Source organism: Ceratotherium simum, chromosome 13, assembly GCF_057802395.1.
Source record: "Ceratotherium simum simum isolate JZ-2026a chromosome 13, ASM5780239v1, whole genome shotgun sequence".
NCBI classification, from domain to species: domain Eukaryota; kingdom Metazoa; phylum Chordata; class Mammalia; order Perissodactyla; family Rhinocerotidae; genus Ceratotherium; species Ceratotherium simum.
Genome location: NC_141912.1, coordinates 57,402,413 through 57,424,501, shown reverse-complemented (window position 1 = coordinate 57,424,501; position 22,089 = coordinate 57,402,413). Strand labels below are relative to the sequence as shown.

Genomic DNA, 22,089 nt, shown 5'->3' with positions numbered 1-22,089 from the left:
GGAGTTTTTTGTCCCAGTCTGTGGCTTGTCTGTTCAATTACTTAATGGTTTTTGGATCAGCAAAAGTTTTAGTGAGTGCTCTTTGCTTCGCTTCCTAAAAATAACCTTTCTTAGCTTAAGTTTGCAAGGGCGTTTTTGTAGGCTTTCTTGGTAGAATCTTTATAATTTTAGCTTTTATGTTTAGATCTGTAATAGATCTCAAAATAAGATTTCCTAAATGTGAGGTAGGATATAAAAAGGTTTTTTTGTTTGTTTTTTTGCATATGAATATCCAATTTTTCCAGCACCATTTGTTAAAAAGACTTGACTTTTCAAATTTTATTGCTGTGGCACTTTTGTTGAAAATCAATTGGCCATCTAAGTGTGGTCTTTCTGAACTTTATACTGTTCCATTTATCTACTTGTCCAAAGGTACAGCAATCCACACTCCAGTACAATATTGAGTAAATGGTATGAACAGAATCCTTGACTTTATCCTAGATTTAGGGCAAAAGCGTTTAGTCTTTCACCATTATGTATGGTGTGTTTCTTAACTGTGGGACTATGGATTAAAACAAACAGAAAAACTCTGATTTAGAAGGCAGTTAATTTTTAACGCAACCAACATCGTTTTTGGTGCATTCTAAACCCTTTCTATTTGTAAGTTAATCAATGAGTGATTACCTGAGTCATTTGGTTTGGTAACGTTCCTTTTGGTAGCTGACAACGTACTCTGATAACTGCTCTTAGTTCACCTGTTTTTAACCATGTTTCAGAATGAATAGATTGCATATACCCCCCAGAATTTTTCATTTAGACAAACTGTTTGGTATATATTTTCTATCTGTAGTGTTTTAAACTTTTTGTATGTGTTGATGTGTTTTATTTGCTGATACTAAGAATAACTCTTTAACATAGCGAATGTAAGATTGAAGAATAATTGAATCTCTTTATTCACAGTCATGAAATTTGGAATAGAGTGTTATGGGCACAGACAATGCTTACCAAACATGAATATTAAATTTTATTTTAAAAATCAACTTAGAATATTAACTTTTGTAATTTCGAAGGTGCATAGACATGTTAAAATCATTTTTTATTTCAATATTCTGATTGGAGAGGAAAGGCCTTTAGAAATTTTGTAAATCATACTGCTTATCCCTAATTCTTTCTTAAATAAGTGATTTATTTATTTGATTATATAAGTAAATGATATGTTCAACATATTACTCATTTTGGCATTCCTTTAGGAAGAGGCATCCTTTTTAAAATGGATCCTAGATTAGAGGTCTGAAATGGTATCGTGTGTGTGTGTGTGTAAGTGTGTGTGTCTGTGCTGTGAATGGCATAACCCTCTTCTTCGTGGTAAAATTTGAAAAACCGGTGACCCATCAGTTATTCTTGGTATAAATTATTCCTTTTCTCAGCTTTAAAACAGACATTCTATTGATTTTGTTTCCTAGTTCAATTTTGTGGGGAAATTGCTTGGACCAAGAGGAAACTCCTTGAAGAGGCTACAGGAAGAAACAGGTGCTAAAATGTCTATCCTGGGCAAAGGATCAATGAGAGATAAAGCGAAGGTACTGAACTCTGAATTTGTTGTTTAACACATCCAGGAGGGTACCTGGAACACTGATAGCCAAATTTACACGCACGTCTGAACTGTTCTCCCATCATTTCCTATGATTGTCACCTTCTGGAACCACTCTGTTACACTTTCTGATGTCTCCTCTATTTTCAAAGATATCAATAATCAATCTTTTTTTCCCCAGAACATGTAATTCTGTCTTTTTATTCTCTTTAGTCCTTCGTGTAGATTACTGTCAACTCTTCCCACCTTTTCTGTGTCCTCTGTAGATGTTTCTTTCTGTCCATGTTCATTTTCTTTAATTCCCTGGCTGGATCCCTTTTCTTCCTTCAACTGTGTCATCTAATCACATCCATTGTGTCATTCTCTCATTTTATCTCTCTGCCCTATTTCCCTTTGATCCTCTTACATGAAGCAATTTCAAATACTTATCTGCAAACCTAAGAGGATTCCACTTATTTTTGAAATGTTTCAGTGCTATTAAACAACTTACCTGACCCTGAAAGAACAATAAGCTAAGAAATATATCAACTTGGATGTTTGAAATTATTTATTTCACATCTGACTATATCATTTTCCCGTTTTATAAAGTCATAGCAATTTTATATGTATTGGAATTCAGTGTTTTGGGAAAAAACAACCCTTTGTAGAGATTTATTAAAAAAGGATCTTTTCAAATTCGTTGGGAAGGGTGGGTATGTTATGGTAGCATCATTTGACCAGACCATTCTTGTCTGATTTGATATGTTACCATGAAAAATAAAGTGTTCAAACGTGTATTTCAGATTATGGGAATTACTTACAAAATTGCTTAGGAGTTCTATTAATGTGACATCTTAAATGGAGAAACTTTAGAGAGAAATGTGACTGAACTGGTGAGTGTATCATGCACAAAATATCTTATCTTAATTGTAATAATTCTATATATGGGTGCTGTTTTAGAATGGATCGACAGTCAGTTCTGTAAGCTGCAAAAGGGATGCTTCTTACTAGCCTTCTATTTTGGGCGAATGCTGGTTACTCTGTACTGTGTATAATTTCAGAAATGACTACCTTCTTGCCCATCTCCTGCCTCTAGTTTCTCTGAATACATTGAGAAGAAATAATAAAAGTATTTAAGAGGTGGTAACACCAATATCTAGACGTGAGATACACTTTTGCCCTCTGCCACGAACCAATTTAGATTTTCTATATATAGGAGGAGAAATTGATATATAATAATCTGTCTGTGCTTTCATATATTCTTTAATATTGTTTTTGTTGTGTTCTCCAGATATGTCATAGTCGTACAATATAAACTTCTTATTGTGTGCTTTTATACTCTTACACATTCTTTAAGATTCAGACCAGGCATCATCTCCCCAGCAGGGCTCCCCTGAACTCCTATAATAGCTAAACACTCTCTTATCACTTAACATATTTTATTGACGTTTTCTGTTTCTTTCATGAAACTGTAAGCTTCCACAGGCCAGAGAAATGTCCTCGTCCGCTGTGCACACCTGAACCCTCTGTGTAGTCTCTCCATGTCTTTTAAAGCAGATGGGTGTATATTTTTCATTCTCATATATTTGTACATTTTTTTCCTGTTCATGAAGTTTTAAATTGGATTCCTTTTTCCCTGTGAGCATTTTAGGTATCAGCATCAGTATTTGAAACCTACTAGGAAACAAATTTGCTTCTATTAACTTTCCATTAGGTTTAATTTACTGATATTACCTGTTACTTAAAATCCTGTTTCTCATTGATTACTTTTTCAGTGTTCCGTCATGTTTGTCTATGCTTTGAGTATTTTCATTGTTCCTTTATAAAATGAAAGAAAATGAAAACATTTAATAACAACAATGATAATAATTTATTGCACTATAAAATGCATTTTTTAGGATCTAGATAAGACCTTAACTGCCAAGTTAAGACACACAGCTGAAATAAAACCACAGACGTGGATATGAAAAACTTTACCTTGGTAAACACTTGATTAAAATAAAAATAAATTCTTGGTATATTATTTATTACTAAGCTGCTATTTTGCTTCTCTGTAACATGACTTCAACAAGAAGGAAGATTTTATTCTTCTAACAAATAAGTAAAACTCCTCTGATTCTTCAGTGGAAGTACATGTGTGTATACGTGTGTGTACAGACACACAGGTATATATTCATGCGTAATTGCAGAAGTATTTATTGGACATACTATGTGTAATTCATATTTCTAGTTCATAGTAATGATTATGACAAAAATTTCTCTTCTTAGAGTTTACATTCCAGTGAGAGAGACAGGCAATAAATAGGCGAATAAATACATTTTATGCTTTCAGGCATGGATAATTGTTATGGATTAAAGTAAAACAGAGGAAGAGAAAAGAGGTTAATGGTGGTGTGAGAAATAATTTGATACAATGATCAAGTAGAAAGCTAGATAATGAGACAGAACCAACCATAGAAAAATCAGAACCAAGAGAGAATGCCAAGTGTGATGACTCTGCCGGAGAATCCGTTATCTTTATCTATACCCATATCTATATCTATAACTCTTATGACAACTGTAGCCGTATCTTTGTTTATAACTATATTTATTCCCTTTCAGCTACCATTTGATTTCTTTGCTCACCTTTATAGCAGAACTCGCTGAAAATGCTATTTGTGATCGGTTGCTCTCATCCATTCTTTGTTGTTCTCCCCCTCAGTCCTTGTGACTGGATCCTTCCTCTTCCAGAGTCTTTAGACTTCTTTCTTCCTTTCGTGAACTCATACCATCTATGTGCTTCAGAACCCAAAATGTATGTGTCCAGCCCCCAATCTCTCCTTAGGTTCTAAATTTATATATTTAATTAGCTACTCAATATGTCCATGTGGATATCTAGTAGGCATTGAAACTAAATATGTCCACACACACACATACAAATATATAAATATATGTATGTGTGTATATATGAATGAAATATATATTATATACTTACATATATAAGGTATTACCTACATATGGTATACATAATGGTATGTATGTACCTACATATATAGGTATATACTTATCTATATATGAAGTACATATAAACACATATACAAACAGAGAGAGAGAGAGAGAGAATAAACCAAAAGATTGAAAGAGTAAGACAGAGAGATTGAAAGATTGAGAGAGATTCCTTTGCTGACTTTCAGGGCTTCAGTGACTACAGTATGAGCCATGTAGTCTCAAGATGTAGAGATATCTCCTCTTTTTGTCTTGTGTTTGTTCAGAAGCAAATCTCATTGAAATAAGAAATGAAAAACAGCCTGTATTCAATTGAATGGTCTTGGTAGTTCAAGCCTACAAAGATGAGGTGTGTTTATTTAAAGTTTATATCAGCAGGCATTAAGGAGATCAATACACAACTGCAAGTGTGTTTTTCACATTCTGTTTAATAATAAAATAACTAAATGACTGAAGCGTTACTAGGTGCCCGTTGTGCACCTGCAGGCAAAGCCTGGGTCAGCAGCCTGCTCTGCAGTCCCATAGTCAGGTGCCTGTGCAGACAAACTTGTTGAATAGCCTGGTTTGCAATCACTGGCTTGCCTCCCCTTTCTAAGAAATAACGCACATTGTTTGTCTGTGTTGGGGATGCTGTTAAGGTGCTTCACAATATGTCTTAAACGTGATCTTTACCACATGCTGAAAGGAGATGTCTAGATAGCTGTCTAAGTCAAGACAAAATATGAAAAGTATTTCTGACACATCTGCTATATGCTTACCTGTAGATGAAGTATTATGCTGTTTAGAAAATAAGAATTAGACATGATTCAAGTCCTCACAAAGCTTAAGGTTTAATTAAACATCCTGATCTGTTTAACACTTTCTTTAAAAAGAAGTTAAGAAATTACCAATGATTTGAATTAGTAGGTGGAGAGAATGATAAACTCATTTATTTTTGTTTTTATAGATCTGGTAAGACTTCTAATCCTTAGAAAAATATGAATTTTTTTTCTTTTTTTTTTGTGAGGAAGATCGGCCCTGAGCTAACATCTGCCAATCCTCCTCTTTTTTATTCTTTTTGCTGAGGAAGACTGGCCCTGGGCTAACATCCCTGCCCATCTTCCTCCACTTCATATGGGACGCCGCCAGAGCATGGATTGACAAGTGGTGTGTCGGTGCACGCCTGGGATTGGAACCAGCGAACCCCGGGCCGCCGCAGTGGAGCGCGGGCATTAACCGCTTGCGCCACCGGGCCGGCCCTGAATAATATGAATTTTTTATAAGATCATTATAAAATTTACTACATAGTAGAGAAAATAGTTCTAGTGGTCTGGTGAAGTAAGAAGATTCTAATGAGTTTAATGTTTTTTTTTTTTTTTTTTTAAGATTTTATTTATTTTATTTTTTTCCCCCCCCAAGCCCCAGTAGATGGTTGTATGTCATAGCTGCACATCCTTCTAGTTGCTGTATGTGGGACTCGGCCTCAGGATGGATGGAGAAGTGGTGCCTCGATGCGCACCCGGGATCCGAACCCAGGCCACCAGCATTGCAGCGCGCGCACTTAACCACCAAGCCACAGGGCCGGCCCCGAGTTTAATGTTTTTATTTGTGTTATTTTGTTTTTGACAGTGGTAGGGAAACATTCCTTTTTGTTTCATTATACCTCGCCAATAACTGTAAGCAAAGAAAGAAAATCAAAACCAAAATCAAATAGAGTGTAGTGATCCAAGGTAACACCAGTGGCAAAATCCTACCTTACATTGGTGAAATCATTCCCACATTGGACAGATCCCAAAATATGTGAACTCACAGTCTACCAAAAACCATCCAGGAATGCTTGAACAGAAGCTAACTTAAATTGTGATGATAAAAGGTATACTTAGAGAAATCTAGAAAGTAAAATATATAATATGTTTGCAGTATTTCAAAATACCTCAGGAAATTAACTGGCAGTTCAGAAGTTTCTTTAAAGTCTAAGTCCTTCATATGCCATGTGGCCACCTGTTCTAAATAACCACACAGCTGCCAGATTTACCAGCAGTTGCTTCTGAATAATCTTTGGGGGTAACTTAGTGATGCTTCCGATAGAGTTTTGCTATTTTTAGTGATGCTGATGGCAGAGATTTTTGAGGGAGAACAGAGCAAGCAGTGGTTCTACAGGCTTATCTTTGAAAAGAGTGAGGAACAAACATGTTATCTCCAAGAAGAAAGGTTAGAGAGGTTAGAGAGAATCAGACAAGGGGTGAGCACACCCAGATCAGAATAAGAAAACAGCAAGGAAGCATGAAGGCCCATTTCTTGCCTACTTATCCATTGTCCTTAAATGGAAACCACAAATGGTCATATTGCAAATAAATTATGTTGTGTTGAAAGGCATTTTGACATTTCTGTTAATAAGCTTGGTTGGAATTGCAGAATGTGGTCTTAAAACATGCGGGTGAATATAGGTTACAAGTAAAGTGCTGTTTGGTGGAGTTTTATTTGAAAATGTGTGATAATTCTCGAGGCAGGCCTTGCTGTCTTTGATGTACTAATACCATGTGCAGTTTCTCTTTTATCATGTGTCTTCTGTATTTGGTGATGGGTATTTCAGTAAATCCTTTCTGATTTGATGGCAAGATTGATTTTCATCAACAATAACATCAGCTAAAACCCTTCAAAGTGATGTGGCCGCCTGGTGGGCAGCGTGGGTGTGAACCCCACACCAGTCATCCTTCTCTCGTTTGGCTTCAGGGCTCTGCAGCACATCAGACAGCACAGTAGTCTCTCCAATCCTCAAGGGGCCAGGCCAGGCTCACTCCCTCTCAGTCAGGCTGGGACCAGTTACATAGACTGCTGTTTCAACTTTTTAATATCCCCAACAACCAAAGCAATTTGTAATCCCACAAAATCAAGAGCCAGACGCAGACACTCTGATTTCAATTTTAGCTGTGCCCCTAATAAACTGCACAGTAGATCAACAATATTTCTTTCTCAACTTCCCCTGTGCAGAAAAGAATGCCTAGCTCATCTTGACTTCCAGAGATAAAGGAAGAAGCGTAACACTTTGCTTAAATATCACTTGAGTTCATGAAGGACAAGGAGCATGTCATAAATTACAGATAGATGGGATTTTACTTGTTATTTACTTTTCTGTTTCTCTGATCTAAATTCTGAGAAATTAGAGTAACAGACTGAAAGGTCCCACCTGAACAGTAGCACCTGTGATAAGGAACATTGCATTAGAAATATGCATTTTGTGGGAACGCAATGAAATCTGCGTATCAGTGGTGAACTGATGCAAGGTTGTTTCAACCTATGATATATTTGAAGTCTAGGTGACCAAACAATTAAAATAGTTAGGTTTGAGTTGAAGAGTGAAATATGTCGTATTAGTGAGAAATAATTTTTCACTTGAGCATTTCCAACCCTTTTATGTGTAAATGATTTGTCGTTCACTGTAGCTTGCTTTGACTTTACAATGAAAAAAATAAAGACCATAAATCTATCCAGGCTCAATGCTTCATAAGCTTTAATGACAGAGCATGAGGTAGCAATGTTTTGATGCATTGTGAATCAAAGTTATATATTATTTTAAATCATTAATTTCCTCTAGTCTGATTTTATTCACAGCTAGGAAAATTTATTTTAATTTTTGTAATTAAGACCTGCTGTTTGAACACTTTCAAGGCCTAATGTCTCAGCCATAAACCAAGGATTTTATGCAAAAAATATTTTTTTTAATGTTACCAGTATAGTAGTTTTTCTCTTTTGTCACTTGTCACTCATTATCAGGACAGCACTCTTGTTTCCCACAAGGAGTGAAATGAGGGAATCACAGAATCTGGATCTCTCATGCCGTGTTGCAGGAAATTTTTATCAAGCTATTAAAAAAATACAATGTATGAAGACAGAAATTTCTAGATGTTTCACATTTTATAAGCCAGAATTATAATGGTGCGTTTCTTTTCTACCACTGAGGAAGGCCTATCTCTTTTTGTCCTGAGTTGTACTGTCTGCCTCAAAATACTACAACCAAAATTCAAATGAGATATAACCAATATAGAAAGGGACCAGGTAGGTCTTGGAAATATTTTAAATTCTACTTTCTGTGGCTGTTCTAAAGATGGCTGAAGATCCTTTGGCATTTCTTTTAGAGAGAGATGAATAGGGTCTAATTCTCTTCCTCTTGAATCTGGATAGTTTTGGTGACTTGCTTGTAGCAGAGAGACTGCAAAGGAGGTGTTGCTTCAGGATTCTTGAAGGTAGACTGGAACAGGCAGTGTACCTGCTGTCTCATTTGTGAGGACACTGTCTCTTGGAGCTCTAAGCTGCCTTGCAGGGATTCTGATGACTCTGAGGCTGCTCCCTGTGAGGAAGCCAAAGTTATATGGAGAGCCTTGTAGAAGTACCAGTGGAAAGTCCCAGCTGAACCCAGCCTTTGAATGATCCCAATCCAGGCACCACACATGCAAGAACTCTCCAGACTGATACCAGCCTCTAGGCATTTGAGTGATCACAGGCTCTTGAGTCTCCTATCTGAGCCCAGACTCTGGCCGCAGAACAAGTTTTCCCCATTGTGCTCTAAATCCCTCACCCACAGAATCCATGCACATAGTAATCATAATAAAATGGTTGTGATTTTGGGCAACTAAGTTTGACATGGTTAGTTATGCAACACTAGATAACTGGAACACATTCCTACTACTTTATTTCCAAAATTTAAAGATTCTCAATATTGTTAGCAATTTTCCAAATACTAGATTTGTTCTATTCTTGTGTTTCTACTGCTCTCTCATGGCAATTACTAGAGACTTTGATAACTTCTGGGGTATTGTGTGGGCTTGTGTATTTGGTGTTTTCATTGTTTGTTTTTTCACTTGCAGCTCCTTTTGAAGCACACGTCAAAGTTTTATTTCCAAGTTACCAGTAGGGGAAAAGGCTTCCACGAAAGGCATTTCGAAGATTTTTTCTTGGTAGAGGCCTTGTATAAGAGAGCAGAGACCAAAAATAGAATGTTCTACTTAAAAAGTATTCAGCCAGTCATGAAGCTGGTTTAAGGTCTTTGCACCTTTGAATGTCTGGTTTAATGTCACGAGACTCAAGGTTAATTGGGTAGGTACTTCTAATTTCTCTGTAAGGCTTCTTAGTTTTACTACAGTCTGACAAAGCAAGTGCTCAGGCATTTACCAGGGATGCTGGATGGATCCCAGAAGGGGAAGTAGACTGCACCAGACAGGAAGTACTGCCCCAGACCAAGACTGGGACGGTTTTCTTTCTTAGTCCCTCTTTTTGACCAAATCAGATCATTGCAGATCTGTCTTAGCCAAGGAAAGGACCATATGGCATTTTTGTGCTGAGAACATGAACTAAGTTTGTTGCTTCATCAGTCATTTCTTACATTTCTTGTATATGTTGGAATTTAGATATGGGATCAAGTTATACAATACATGCACCATCAAAATTACCTGCAATATATGTACCCGTTGACATTATTTCTTTCTTTACGTTTCCTATATTAGAGAAGAATTTCTAAGTAGAATCATAAGGTGATTCAATTTAGTGATATACATTTATATGTTAGTATATTTTATATTATTTAGTGCTACATATAGATTATATATTTAGCAGCCTCTCTCTCTCATTATATGTATTTTTAAATAGTAATATTTGCTTTATTTTTTTAAATTGGATCCTATCTTTGCTTTGCCCACATATTCCAAATTCCAGTAGACTCATATGAATAACCAAAGCAAAGCAATAGACCCATGTGAATAGACCAAATGAATATATTGGGTCTATATAATAGGTCAAATGAATATATGAGTCCAGTACACCCATATGAATAAATTGTTGCTCTAACAAGAGAATTGGATGTTAGAAGCAAAATTTCTTGAATAACCTTGATTTGCTTATTGTAAGAAATAATACATTTTTAATTTTATGGGTAGTTTTAGTGTCAAACCAAGTGGGAATGGTTATCTAAAAAATCAAATAATAATGATATTTAATCTTCTAGAAAGATTTGATGAAAAGGTTGTTATTTGTATATTTTTAGAAAGATGATGTTAAATGTTTAAGTTGTTGAAAATTGGCCTCAATATAAGCCATGTTCTCTGAAGAGAAACTTGCACACCTTGTTCCAGCACAGCTTGGGGAATTTGGGGATACAGTTAAGAGGATAAGGGCCTGGAGTGGGAATGCTCAAGAGAAAAATCCTGCACTTGATTCAAGTGCACTATTGGCACTAATTTAGAGTCTGGATTTCATTAGTTGCAGTGATGTTTATTTGACTCAGTATTCTGTTTTCTCCTTATTAGTTTTTTAACTTCACAAGTCATTCAAAAGTTGAATATTAGTTTCATCATATATATATATCTGAATCCTTTCTTAGCTGAGTAGAGTTGTCACGAATACTTGAAAATTTGTTTGAGCTCTTGGAACCCTTGTTAAAAAGTGGTGAGCTCTGTTTTCTGGCTATAGTTAATTACGCTACACGGAGCCCAGAGAAAATCAAAGAAGTCACCAGCTCTTCAGTCTAACAAATAGCAACATTACTGAGTTCACTTTTGCTTTCTGTATTTGTTGGTTCACCAAGAGTGAAGTCAGAAAGACTGAGGAAGATGAAATGCCCAGGACACAAATGAAATTTTACCTATTTTGCTATGAACACAACTGATTGCACCACTTGACTTTTTGCAGCCAGCACAGTGTATTGTACACTTCCAGAAGATGCCATTCACAAGGCATTCTCTGTGAACTGTGTCCCCAATTGTCCGGTACTGCTTGTCACCAGCCCTTAAGCTAGTCACAGAAGTGAGCATAACAAATGTCAATACAGGAAACACTTTCATGTACTTTTTTCTTAATATCTAAGTATCAGAAATCACCTAGACTCCATAGGTATATAATTGCTAACAGCTACTAATCTAGCATCACTCTGGAGTTAAAAAAATTTAAAAAGGCAAACAAAGTATGACCCTTGATTTAGAGAATTTCGAATGTCTTCAAAAGCTTAAATGTTCACATTTCTAAACTTATAATGCCTCTATTTGCTGCTTCCATTTTCTCAATAGTAGGCTTACTGCTTCCTTTTCCTTTTGTATGTTTTGAAAAATATTTTATTTCTATCATTAGCAGCACCACCAATATCATATTTACTTAAATAAAACTTGTCTAAGTCAACGTCAACCCCTGTCAACCCAGGAGCATAAATAATAAAGAATAAGAGAGTAAGCTGTCAACTGAACAGGCATATCCTACCTTGTGCTTAGTTAATATATACATATATTTTTGTGTGTGAGGAAGATTGGCCCCGAGCTAACATCCGTTGCCAATCTTCCTCTTATTTCTTGAGGAAGATTGTCGCTGAGCTAACATCTGTGCCAATCCTCCTCCATTTTGTATGTGGGATGCCGCCACAGCATGGCTTCATGTACAGTGTGTAGGTCTGCGCCTGGGATCCAAACCTGAGAACCCCGGGCCACCAAAGCAGAACGTGCGAAATTTACCACTACACCACCAGGCCAGCCCCTTAGTTAATATTTTTAAGATTTCAATTCTATACATTTTAGATTAAAAATTTTTCTCCACACTTTATTTAATAATAATAATGATAATAATTTAAAAGAAAGTATGTGGAAAGTTTTATTATGATTATTATTTGTCTTAAGGAAGATTTCATAATATAAGTAAGCAAAACTTTGTTTTGTTGGCAATTTTATAACTTTAACATAATAATCTGGGACATAGTAATTAAACTTGAGCAACCCTTAATATTATGAGGGTGATGTGAAGTTGTGTTAGTTTTCATTCAACTGATCGGAGGTATAACATACGTGCTTCCATTTCATACACATACACATGCACATAATTGGCTTATACAGTCTTAAAATTGGCAGGAAAGGTAAAGATATTAGTTTAATTCATTCATTTTTATAACCCAAATATATTGTTGCCCAAGATAAAGTAATTTGCCTGAGATTACTGGGAAATTACTAGGAAATATTTAATTATTAGATGTAAAAAAGAAAAAGTGAACAGAAGGATCAGCTTCATGAATATATCTTGCTTTAACTGGCATATTAGTATCAAGGAAGCATAACATTGGAAAACATAGACTTTACTAAGTTTCCTCTTGATGTTTCTTAAATGATTACACCCAAGATAAATAAGTAGAAAATAGACCCAAATTACTTTAAATAACGTAAAATTACCTAGAGGATATAGAAGATTGAGTTGACCATGTTTCTTCATCATGATCTTGCCTCTATAAAATTGAGTAGTTTAGGTGTAATTTATTTATGAAAACACCATGATCCATCCTCTCCTGTTTATCACAGACAGTGTGCACCCTGGACGGAAAAGGGGGAAGGAGCACCCTGCCTAGGATGCTAAGTCAGCAGCTGTCCATTGGGGTTTGACAGCATCGGCATTTAGTGATAGCACGGGCAGAGAAGTGGGGTAACCGCTCGCAGGTCTAGCCACATCTTCAGGGGAAAACTAGGAGCAACAGGGGCTCTTCTGGGGAATCTTCCTGTCTCTAGAGCCCAGAGTTTCCTATTTAGGGGGAGAGAGTTTTTCTCATTTCTTCATCGCTGTACAGTTTTATAGGATAGAAAATCAATCACAGTGTATTTAACTGCACGTGTAATACAGAATTTCTTCCACATTGCTATATATTATTGTTAAAATTATCAGCCCAAAATGTCATTGTAGCGCAGATTTTCCTCTAAGCATTGGTTTTATTAAGACCACTAGGGCCAGATCATTACATTCTTTTCCCTCACTTTTATTAGCGTATAACGTACATATATAAAGATCTACCACTTTTAAGTGTACAAATGTATATAGTCATGTTTGTATCACCACAATCAAGTTAAAGGATATTTCCATCACCCCCCAAATTTCCTCTGGGCCTCACTCCATCCTTGGTTGCTGGGACCACTGATGTGTTTTCCGTTGCTATCATTTATAGCCTTTTCCTAGAATTTAATGAATTGATTTATACAGTAAGTAGACTTATTCCTATATTCTATCACTCAACATAATGCTTTAGAGACTTATCCGTGTTTTTGCGTGTATCATGGTTTGTTATCTTACATCACTGAGAAGTTTTCCATTGTGTGGCTACTCACAATTTGTTTATCCATTCTTCTTTTGATGATAATTTATATTGTTTCCAGTTTTGGATATTATGTATAAAACTATCAAGACTCACATATAAATCTTTGTATGGATATATGAATTCACAATGGAGAATTTGGGAATTATTCATCAAAAGTTAAAGCACAAAGACATTTATATCATCTTTTTCATCAATATAATATATTTATCACAAGGTTATCCATTTTTCAGAAAATTAGAAAGAAGTACTCCTAATGTATCAGTTGTATATTTATTCTCTGGTTTTTGCTATGGTTTACTTGACGTTAGTAACATCTATTAGTTCTTTGAAAGACTCTTTTATTAGTTATTCATTTTTCATTCTGCAAATAATCATTTCTAAATTAAGGTTTGGGAGAATATTTTTCCAGTGATGCCCTAAAATAGGATTCCAGAGTTCAGAAGCAAACTGAAGAATCTGATTCCCTGGTTGGAGAGATTAGATTTGTTAGATAAATGAAGCCATCTGCATCAGTTTTAAGAGTTCTACCAAATTGATTCGTGAAGTGTCTAATATTTTCATGTAATTAGCAGTGGCATTTTCAAAATTCTATAACTGAGAGGAAAATTTAACCTTCTCTGAAGAATTGCACACTCTAGGGTTGTTGCTTTAGAAGATGATATTGTTGTAAGGGAGTACTCACCAAAGAATTCCATCAGACTGAACAGATGCTGCGGGAGCCCTTGTTTCCTTGCTGGTGCTCCGGAGTGGTGATATTAAGTCTTCATTTCCTCCCTCACTTCTGATGTTAAAGCAGATTACCCATTTCTCAGCTCTGACAGTTTAGTGGTGAGTCTCTTGTGGCTGTTCCAAAAAAATTCTGCTTTCTCTTTTCTTTTATCCTCTACTGTAAAATTAAACTCTAGACATTAAGTTTAATGTATATCTTCTTGTTGGGATTCTAAGGAATCTTTTCCTCTAGTGGAAGGTGGAGGACTTATTTCAAAAGAAAATATCTGTTTTGCTCTAACTCACAGAATTTTATTTATTAGTAAACGATTTTATATCTACAAATGCACACACTTGAAAAAATGCAAAAATCTGTATATGATATTAATAGAATTTTATCTATGTCATTGTAATCCATGTGTTTCATATCTCATATAATTGCTTTACTAGGGGATATCCTGGAGATTGATTTATTATGAAAATCCGCAAGTCTGTTAATATGCCATACTCACTTCTGTTCCGTCCTTGCTGCTTAGATTTCTGCTCTTTTTCTCCTCTGTGCTGTATTTGTGGTACTGAATGCAGATGAACCGCTCAGCTATTTTATGTAGTGGAGGGTAGACATACTTAGATAATTAATCTGGAGGATGTTTGTCTTTCATGGCCTATTGCATGGGAGTTACAAATTAATTCCTAAACCTAGTTATGCTTCCCCATAATGTTACTTATTCACAATATTTTGGACATTATAGTAGATGATAGGCATAGTTTATTCAGTTAGAGAATATTTGATACATTTTGTGAACCAGTTTCATAAGAAGGATGTTAGATAAATTGTGCATATCTTCAAGAAAAAAAAAGGTATTGGAAGGTTTTCTGCGGTTCTCTACATCATCCATGTTAAAAAAGAAAAACTCCCCTCCTTCACATATCAAGTAATACATGCTAGTTGGTCATATTAATATTGACAAGTAAGTATTATTGCTATCTCTAATATTTTATTGTACCTGTTACTAAAATTTGGTTGTGAATTTTTAATATTTTTAACATTATTAAAGTGCTATCAAAAATTATGCTCAGATAATTATTATATAAAATTTCTAAAATATAAGGGACTATTACCTATACTTAGTGGAATTATACTATAATTTGTGACCACGGTTAGCTTTTTTGAGGATTGTCTAACTCATTGGTTTAAGGATATAATCTGCCATATCCATGTGCACAAAGAAATGTTACCATTTTTATTGTGTGTCCTAGTAATTTAACAGAATTCTAGTTGTATGCCAGAGAAAGTAACTTCAAGACACAAGAGAAAAATAAAACATTATCACTTCTCAATCTTAGTTATCTTGAAGACATACTGTTAATAGCCAGAGGCAAAGGGTCTTATGAATTATCCCATGTGTTGACAAGCAAATTTTCATATTCTGCCAAACTGATTAATTGAGAGTTGAACATTAATTTATTTAAGCACGTTATTTGCTGATGTCTTTAAGAAAACAAGTTGCCAATGAGTGTTACTAGTTTGTTATTGCACATCCATACCCATATGTGTATAAACATGCTCTGATATTAAAAAAAAGGCATCATAAAAATATGTGACCAAAGATATATGGTGAATGGAAGCTATATGAAAGCTAGTGGCTTTAGAGTACATATGGATTTTACATTGCATAACTAATCATAGACTCACCAGAATAGTATTACGATTACTCTGTGTAAGCACAGAGTCCACATAAACAAGTAGTTCATTGTCAGGTTAACCAGACAATCAACAAAGGGCCAAATCTCTCCACATCAGTACAGGTGACGTTGTAAGGTATCAGGTTGTCAGATATTTTCATTGAAATAGCTGGTTCCAAAAAGGATTATAGTAGCCTTAAGTCTTATCCAGGTTTTGCAATGCTCAGCTCAGTATTCTTAGAAATTTGCAATTTTGTACAATGTATTAAAAAAATAAAATATGCATAGCATTTACATTTATATTTCTTTATTACTTAATTTTTTTCTTTTTGGTGAGGAAGATTGGCCCTGAGCTAACATATGTTGCCAGTCTTCCTCTTTTTGCTTGAGGGAGATTGTCCCTGAGCTAACATCCGTGCCAGTCTTCCTCTATTTTGTGTGTGGGATGCCGCCACAGCACGGCTTGATGAGTGGTGTGTAGGTCTGTGCCCAGGATCCAAACCCACAAACCCCAGGCCGCTGAAGTGGAGCACACGAACTTAACCACTGTGCTACTGTGCCAGCCCCTTCGTTACTTAATTTTTAGATAGGTACTTATTGAATACAGTTGGCACTAAAAAATGCAGGTGACATTTTTCCTGTGGTTTTATGAAGTTTATAATGGTCTCCCTGCACAAACCACTGCAACTCGACTTTGATCCCTCACTCCATTCACATTGCAAGAGGACAAAGAGTGTTGAGTGGGCTACTTATTTCCAGCGTGAGTTGTTATTTCTTCAGCTCCAGTTTTCTAGACCTTTTTTTGGTATCTGGTATTCTAGACTATTCTCTATTTTACTTTCATTTTTAAACATACACATTGAATACTTCTGATGTGAAGAGACTTTTCATAAGTGCTGGTCTCACAGCAGTTAATTTTAAAGAGAAGACAAAAATCCATACCTATTTAGAGTTTAGATTCTCCTTGAAGTATGTGGATAATAAAGGAGAGAAGTAATATATGTAGAAATAAATAAAAAATAGTACAAGTAAGATAGAAAAACCAGAATACTCACAAATAAATCGACATCCATACCCAAACTAAGTGACGGTTATCCTCCCCAAACTCCACAATGCAAGCAGGTGGGGATATCAGCATTTGTAGGGGAAAAGCAGAAAAAAGGCAGTATGGTGTCTGATGGCACAAGAACAGGAAAATCTCCAAGTAACAATGTTTTCTCAGGTCAATCTAAGAACAGAAATTGAAACTGAGAGGTGTTTTTATCCCTCAATTCATGAGTGAAGTCATTGGGTCTACTGCAAGATTGAAGGATCCTGGAAAAGTCTTGGTCCTTCAAACTCTTGAAATTCTGAGATGGAGCCACACACTGGGAGAAACTGTGGACAATAGCCTCAAACTGATCAAGGGAGAAAAAACAGGTGCAAATTAATTGGAATATTTAAATTAAATGGGCCATTGAGCAGAGAAGGCAGATCTCAGAAAGCAAGAGGCTGTATTTTTTATCCCTTTGGAAAACTAACAAAAGAGGGAATGGTAGTGCTTACTCCATAAAAACTCCATACTTTACATAAAAAGTAAAGAAAAGGGGGCCAGCCCGGTGGCACAAGCTGTTAAGTGTGCGCGCTCTGCTGCGGTGGCCCGGGGTTCGCCGGCTCGAATCCCGGGCGCTCACTGATGCACCGCTTGGCAAGCCATGCTGTGGCAGCGTCCCATATAAAGTGGAGGAAGATGGGCATGAATGTTAGCCCAGGGCCAGTGTTCCTCAGCAAAAAAAAAAAAGGGGAGGATTGGCAGATGTTAGCACAGGGCTGATCTTCCTCACACACACAAAAAAAGTAAAGAAAAGCTCATGTCACTTAAAAATGAGCAACAGAAAAGGATTTGGGCTAAAATTCAAAGGAAGTCATTTTAAGAAAAAGATTATGAAGCCTCAAAATGAAAATGAAAACAGAAAGACATGATACAAAACAAATACAAGACATCTCATATTTAATGACAAACTAAAAAAAGAAAGAAGTATTGAAATAACTCAGAAATAGACGAATTTCAAAATAATTTATTGAAGAAAAGAGAGATTCATAAAGAGAGGTGGCAGGACTGATGAAAGAATTTTAAGCAAAACAAATTTCAGAAATAAAAAGTAAATTAAGAGAAACAGCAACTAAACACAAATGGTAATGTCTTAAATCCACATATAAGTGGAGAAAGACATGATGAGAATTTGAGGGGATGATGTATATAGAACACAGGCAAAGAAATCCACCATCTGTACAATAGGAGCTCTCAAAAAAAGAAAACCAAAGCAACGAAACAGAATAAAAAGCCATAGTGGAATAAAATTTTTCCAGGAACTAAAGCAAGACTTGAAACTACATATAGAAAATGCTTACCGTGTACTTAGGAAAATTGACCATATGATATTAGACATAGTCTAATAAAAACAATTAGACAAAGAAAAGTCTTTGTGCATTAAAGCAAAAATATCAAAAGTCACTCATAGGGGGCAAGAAAAAAATATCAGACTCTCTCAGCAGTGATTTTTGCCAGATTTAATCAAGTAACTTATACACGATACTTAAGGAAAGGTAATGTGAACTAGGAATTTTTATTCAGCCATACTAATCTTTATACATAAAAGCCTTAAATTGTTAGTCACGTGTAAGAACTAAGGGACTATTGTTCCCACAAGTCTGTTCTGAGTAATTTACTACAAAGGCCAAATGTAATGGGTTTATTGAATTATCTCCATGGCATGTTGCTAAGTAACCAAAGCATAGTCAAGAAAAGTATGTATAGAATTCTATCATTTATATAAGAAACGAGAAGTATAAATATAAATAAGCCAATGTAAACTTTGAGCTTGAAAGAACTTGTCATAGTAGAACTTAGGAAATCTGTTTAATTCAGGGTTAGGTCCCTAGATCTCAGGAGCCAACTTGAAATGGCTCCGTCTGTTCCAAGACAGGACAATTTCAGTATCAGTAAGGGCAATATTTCCAGGGAATTGAAATACATCAAGTTTTTTTCATTCCATGATTGAAGCGTACCATGCCACCTATGAAAAATATTTGCTAGAAAGTCAAATCTGATTTTTATCAAGCCTTTACATGTAATAAAAAATTTATGAAAAGTACAGGAGAGAGAAGAACATGGTAAGTAACACAACAGTGATATAATAAGCAAAAGCCGGACTGCCACAACACTGCAGGGAAAAAACGTCTTGGCATCTTCTACAAGAAAAAAATGTGAGGAAATAAGAGTTTGGGGGACAATCTAGAGATTAAAAAGAGATTTAGGAAACATTTGAGCCAATTACAATGCATGCATCTAATTTCAACCCTCATACTAAGAAACAAAGTGTAAACAATTATAATTGGATAAATAAATGTTAACTTGATACTTGTTGAAGTTAAAGTTCTATTGTTGATTTTTATAGGTGATAATGGTATTGGGATATGTCTTTTAAAAAGTTCTTGTCCTTTAGAAATACATACTGAAATAGAGATACACATTTTTTAGGGAAAAAATGTAGATATATGGAAGAACTATTTTTTTATCCAAAAATAAGGTTATAAAGCAATTTCTAAATTAAAAAGTAGTAATAGTAATAATAAAATACTCCTCTCAGAGATAGAAAGACACCAGTATCTTTAAAAGTACTTTCATGGAATATTAAAAGTTAGGAAGGGGAGACTTGTAAGCAATTTCTACTATTCAATGTTGGAAAATCGTGATTGAGGGAAACATGCAAAATTGAAAAATGATGTCTGAGACCATAAAATTTAAATCATCATTAGTATAGTATTTTAGAAGAATTGTACGCCATTGCCAGACTGTCTCTTAGAGTGAGAAACTGGAACATGCACCCATCAAAATTAAATTTCAGTTTCATTAAGTACATGAATTTGACAATATTGGCAAATTTCGAGAAATTTGCTCACCATTAGAGTGATTCTCTTCTAATTTTTAGATATGAAATGATTAATGTTTAATACTTTATTGATTTTTGTAAAATAAATTTTTATTTTATTCTCTAGCTTGTTATTGTTCTGGCTTTTTTACATGTAGACAAATGGAGAGAGATTGTTCCGAATTATTTGTACCGGTTATGTGTCCCAGGTTTCTATTTGTTGTGTTATTGGTACTCATGAGGCTCATGATAAATACTTTTAATATACTTTAATGGGTTACAGTTACAAGAAATTTTGCATTGCCTCAATAGAGACAGCATTTACATTGAATTACATTACAGGGCTACAATTAAATATAATGATGAAAAAATAAAAGCTCAAAGCAGCAATCCTTTAGAGCCCAGAGAAATTAGATTCCTTGATAAACAATTCACGAGGATGATGAACCAAGTTTAGATAACTAAACAAAATCATTTTCTCTGTAATATCACTATTAAAGATTAATGATCTTTCTTTTAGAAAGATTGATGTCTATAAATTATCTTGATGAATTTCTGTTGTAATATATTTAGCTTTCAACATGTATCATGGTGAATCACTTTAATTTTAAAGTTATGAGTTTAAATATGTTTAGATATGACAAAACCGCAGTAATTGATGGTTTCCTTAAAATTATTTAGAAGAGTTTTCACAGTCTGTGCTTCAGCTACCTTGCATGTGCTTGGAAAGAGAATGGAAAATGATGTTACACAAAACTAAAATACATATCTTCAAGCTAAATGTTTAAGAATAGTGTTAATAAATTGTTAATAACATTCATTTTGTTGTCCTGCTTTTATCTCTACATTAAGATCTAGTTATTTTGTGCATTACATTCACAGATCATTACTTATTTGTTAGAGTAATAGTCAATGTAGGTGTACAGACTTTGAGAGTTATATGAGATGATCAATGGGTGGAGTGGAAAGTCATATTATAAACTCTTTTTAATTTTTCTGAGAATGACATTAATATTTACTAAAATAATGTTAGTTGAAATTTTCTACATTTATAACTTATCCATGTGTTTTCTTAGATAAGGAGCACATGTTCAACAAATTATTTTTGTAGAGGTATATGATCCATAAACTTCAGAAAATAATAATCTAGTGCCTTGAAGATGCAAGTAACTACACAGATGCTAAAAATAAGGGTATAATTTTAAAGAACAATTGAAAATAAGGTGAAAAAATCTTGTTCTTTGTTTTTTATCGACATTTATGTTTTACAGAGTAAATTCTTCACACACCTAAGTAATTTTAAGAATTAGTTACTTAGACATGCAAAAAATAATCATGTCAAATATTCTCAAATTTATTATGATTATAGTCTTACTCCAATTTCATTCACATTGTAAGTATATTGCTGAGTGAAAATTTAGTTTTCATAATGGTGCAAAATATTGTGGAAACCATAAATTTATTTCCTTTGACAGTTTTTGTTGTTACTTTACTTCAGTGGTAACTTTTTAGTTATTTACCACTAAAGTAAATTATAATAAACATAATTTCTCTTTAATCTCTAAAAACATCAGATTATTACTTATTTAGGCATTTCAAAAAGAATAGCCACAAAATTAATAATTTTTGAATAAAAATATTTTTTCCAAATAAAGTGTTGTTTGGGGTCACATTTTTGCAATTAAACAAGAAACAAAAGTGTGAAGAATATTAAGTATAAAAAAAGAAGACTGGGATCAAAGTTGTCTTTATGGTCAATTAAGATTCTATAGAGAGGGGCCAGCCCCGTGGCTTAGTGGTTAAGTGCGCGCGCTCCGCTACTGGTGGCCTGGGTTCGGATCCCAGGTGCGCACTGACGCACCGCTTGTCCAGCCACGCTGAGGCAGCATCCCACATACAGCAACTAGAAGGATGTGCAACTATGACATACAGCTATCTACTGGGGCTTTGGGGAGGAAAAGGGAAAAAAAGGAGGAGGATTGGCAATAGATGTTAGCTCAGGGCCGGTCTTCCTCAGCAATAACAGAGGAGGATTGGTATGGATGTTAGCTCAGGGCTGGTCTTCCTTAAAAAAAAAAAAAAGATTCTATAGAGAGCATCTGCACCAAAAGCCAGCATTAACTGAAGACCATTTGACTGTGGAACCTGCTATTACTGTTCTTACC

General features: G+C 35.0%; 1 protein-coding gene across 6 annotated transcripts in view; it reads left to right on the top strand.

Annotated features, from left to right (window-relative positions):
• The window catches only part of KHDRBS2 (KH RNA binding domain containing, signal transduction associated 2), a 564,075-nt gene that overhangs the window by 188,752 nt on the left and 353,234 nt on the right, over window positions 1-22,089 (top strand). For all 6 annotated transcript variants that reach the window (XR_015554171.1, XR_015554170.1, XR_015554169.1 and 3 more), the window contains exon 3: window positions 1,443-1,559. Coding sequence is in view for 3 of the 6 variants with exons in the window: in XM_087438765.1 (XP_087294891.1) it covers window positions 1,443-1,559 (117 nt within the window). In the remaining 3 variants the exon portion in view is untranslated. The remainder of the gene's footprint in view (window positions 1-1,442; window positions 1,560-22,089) is intronic.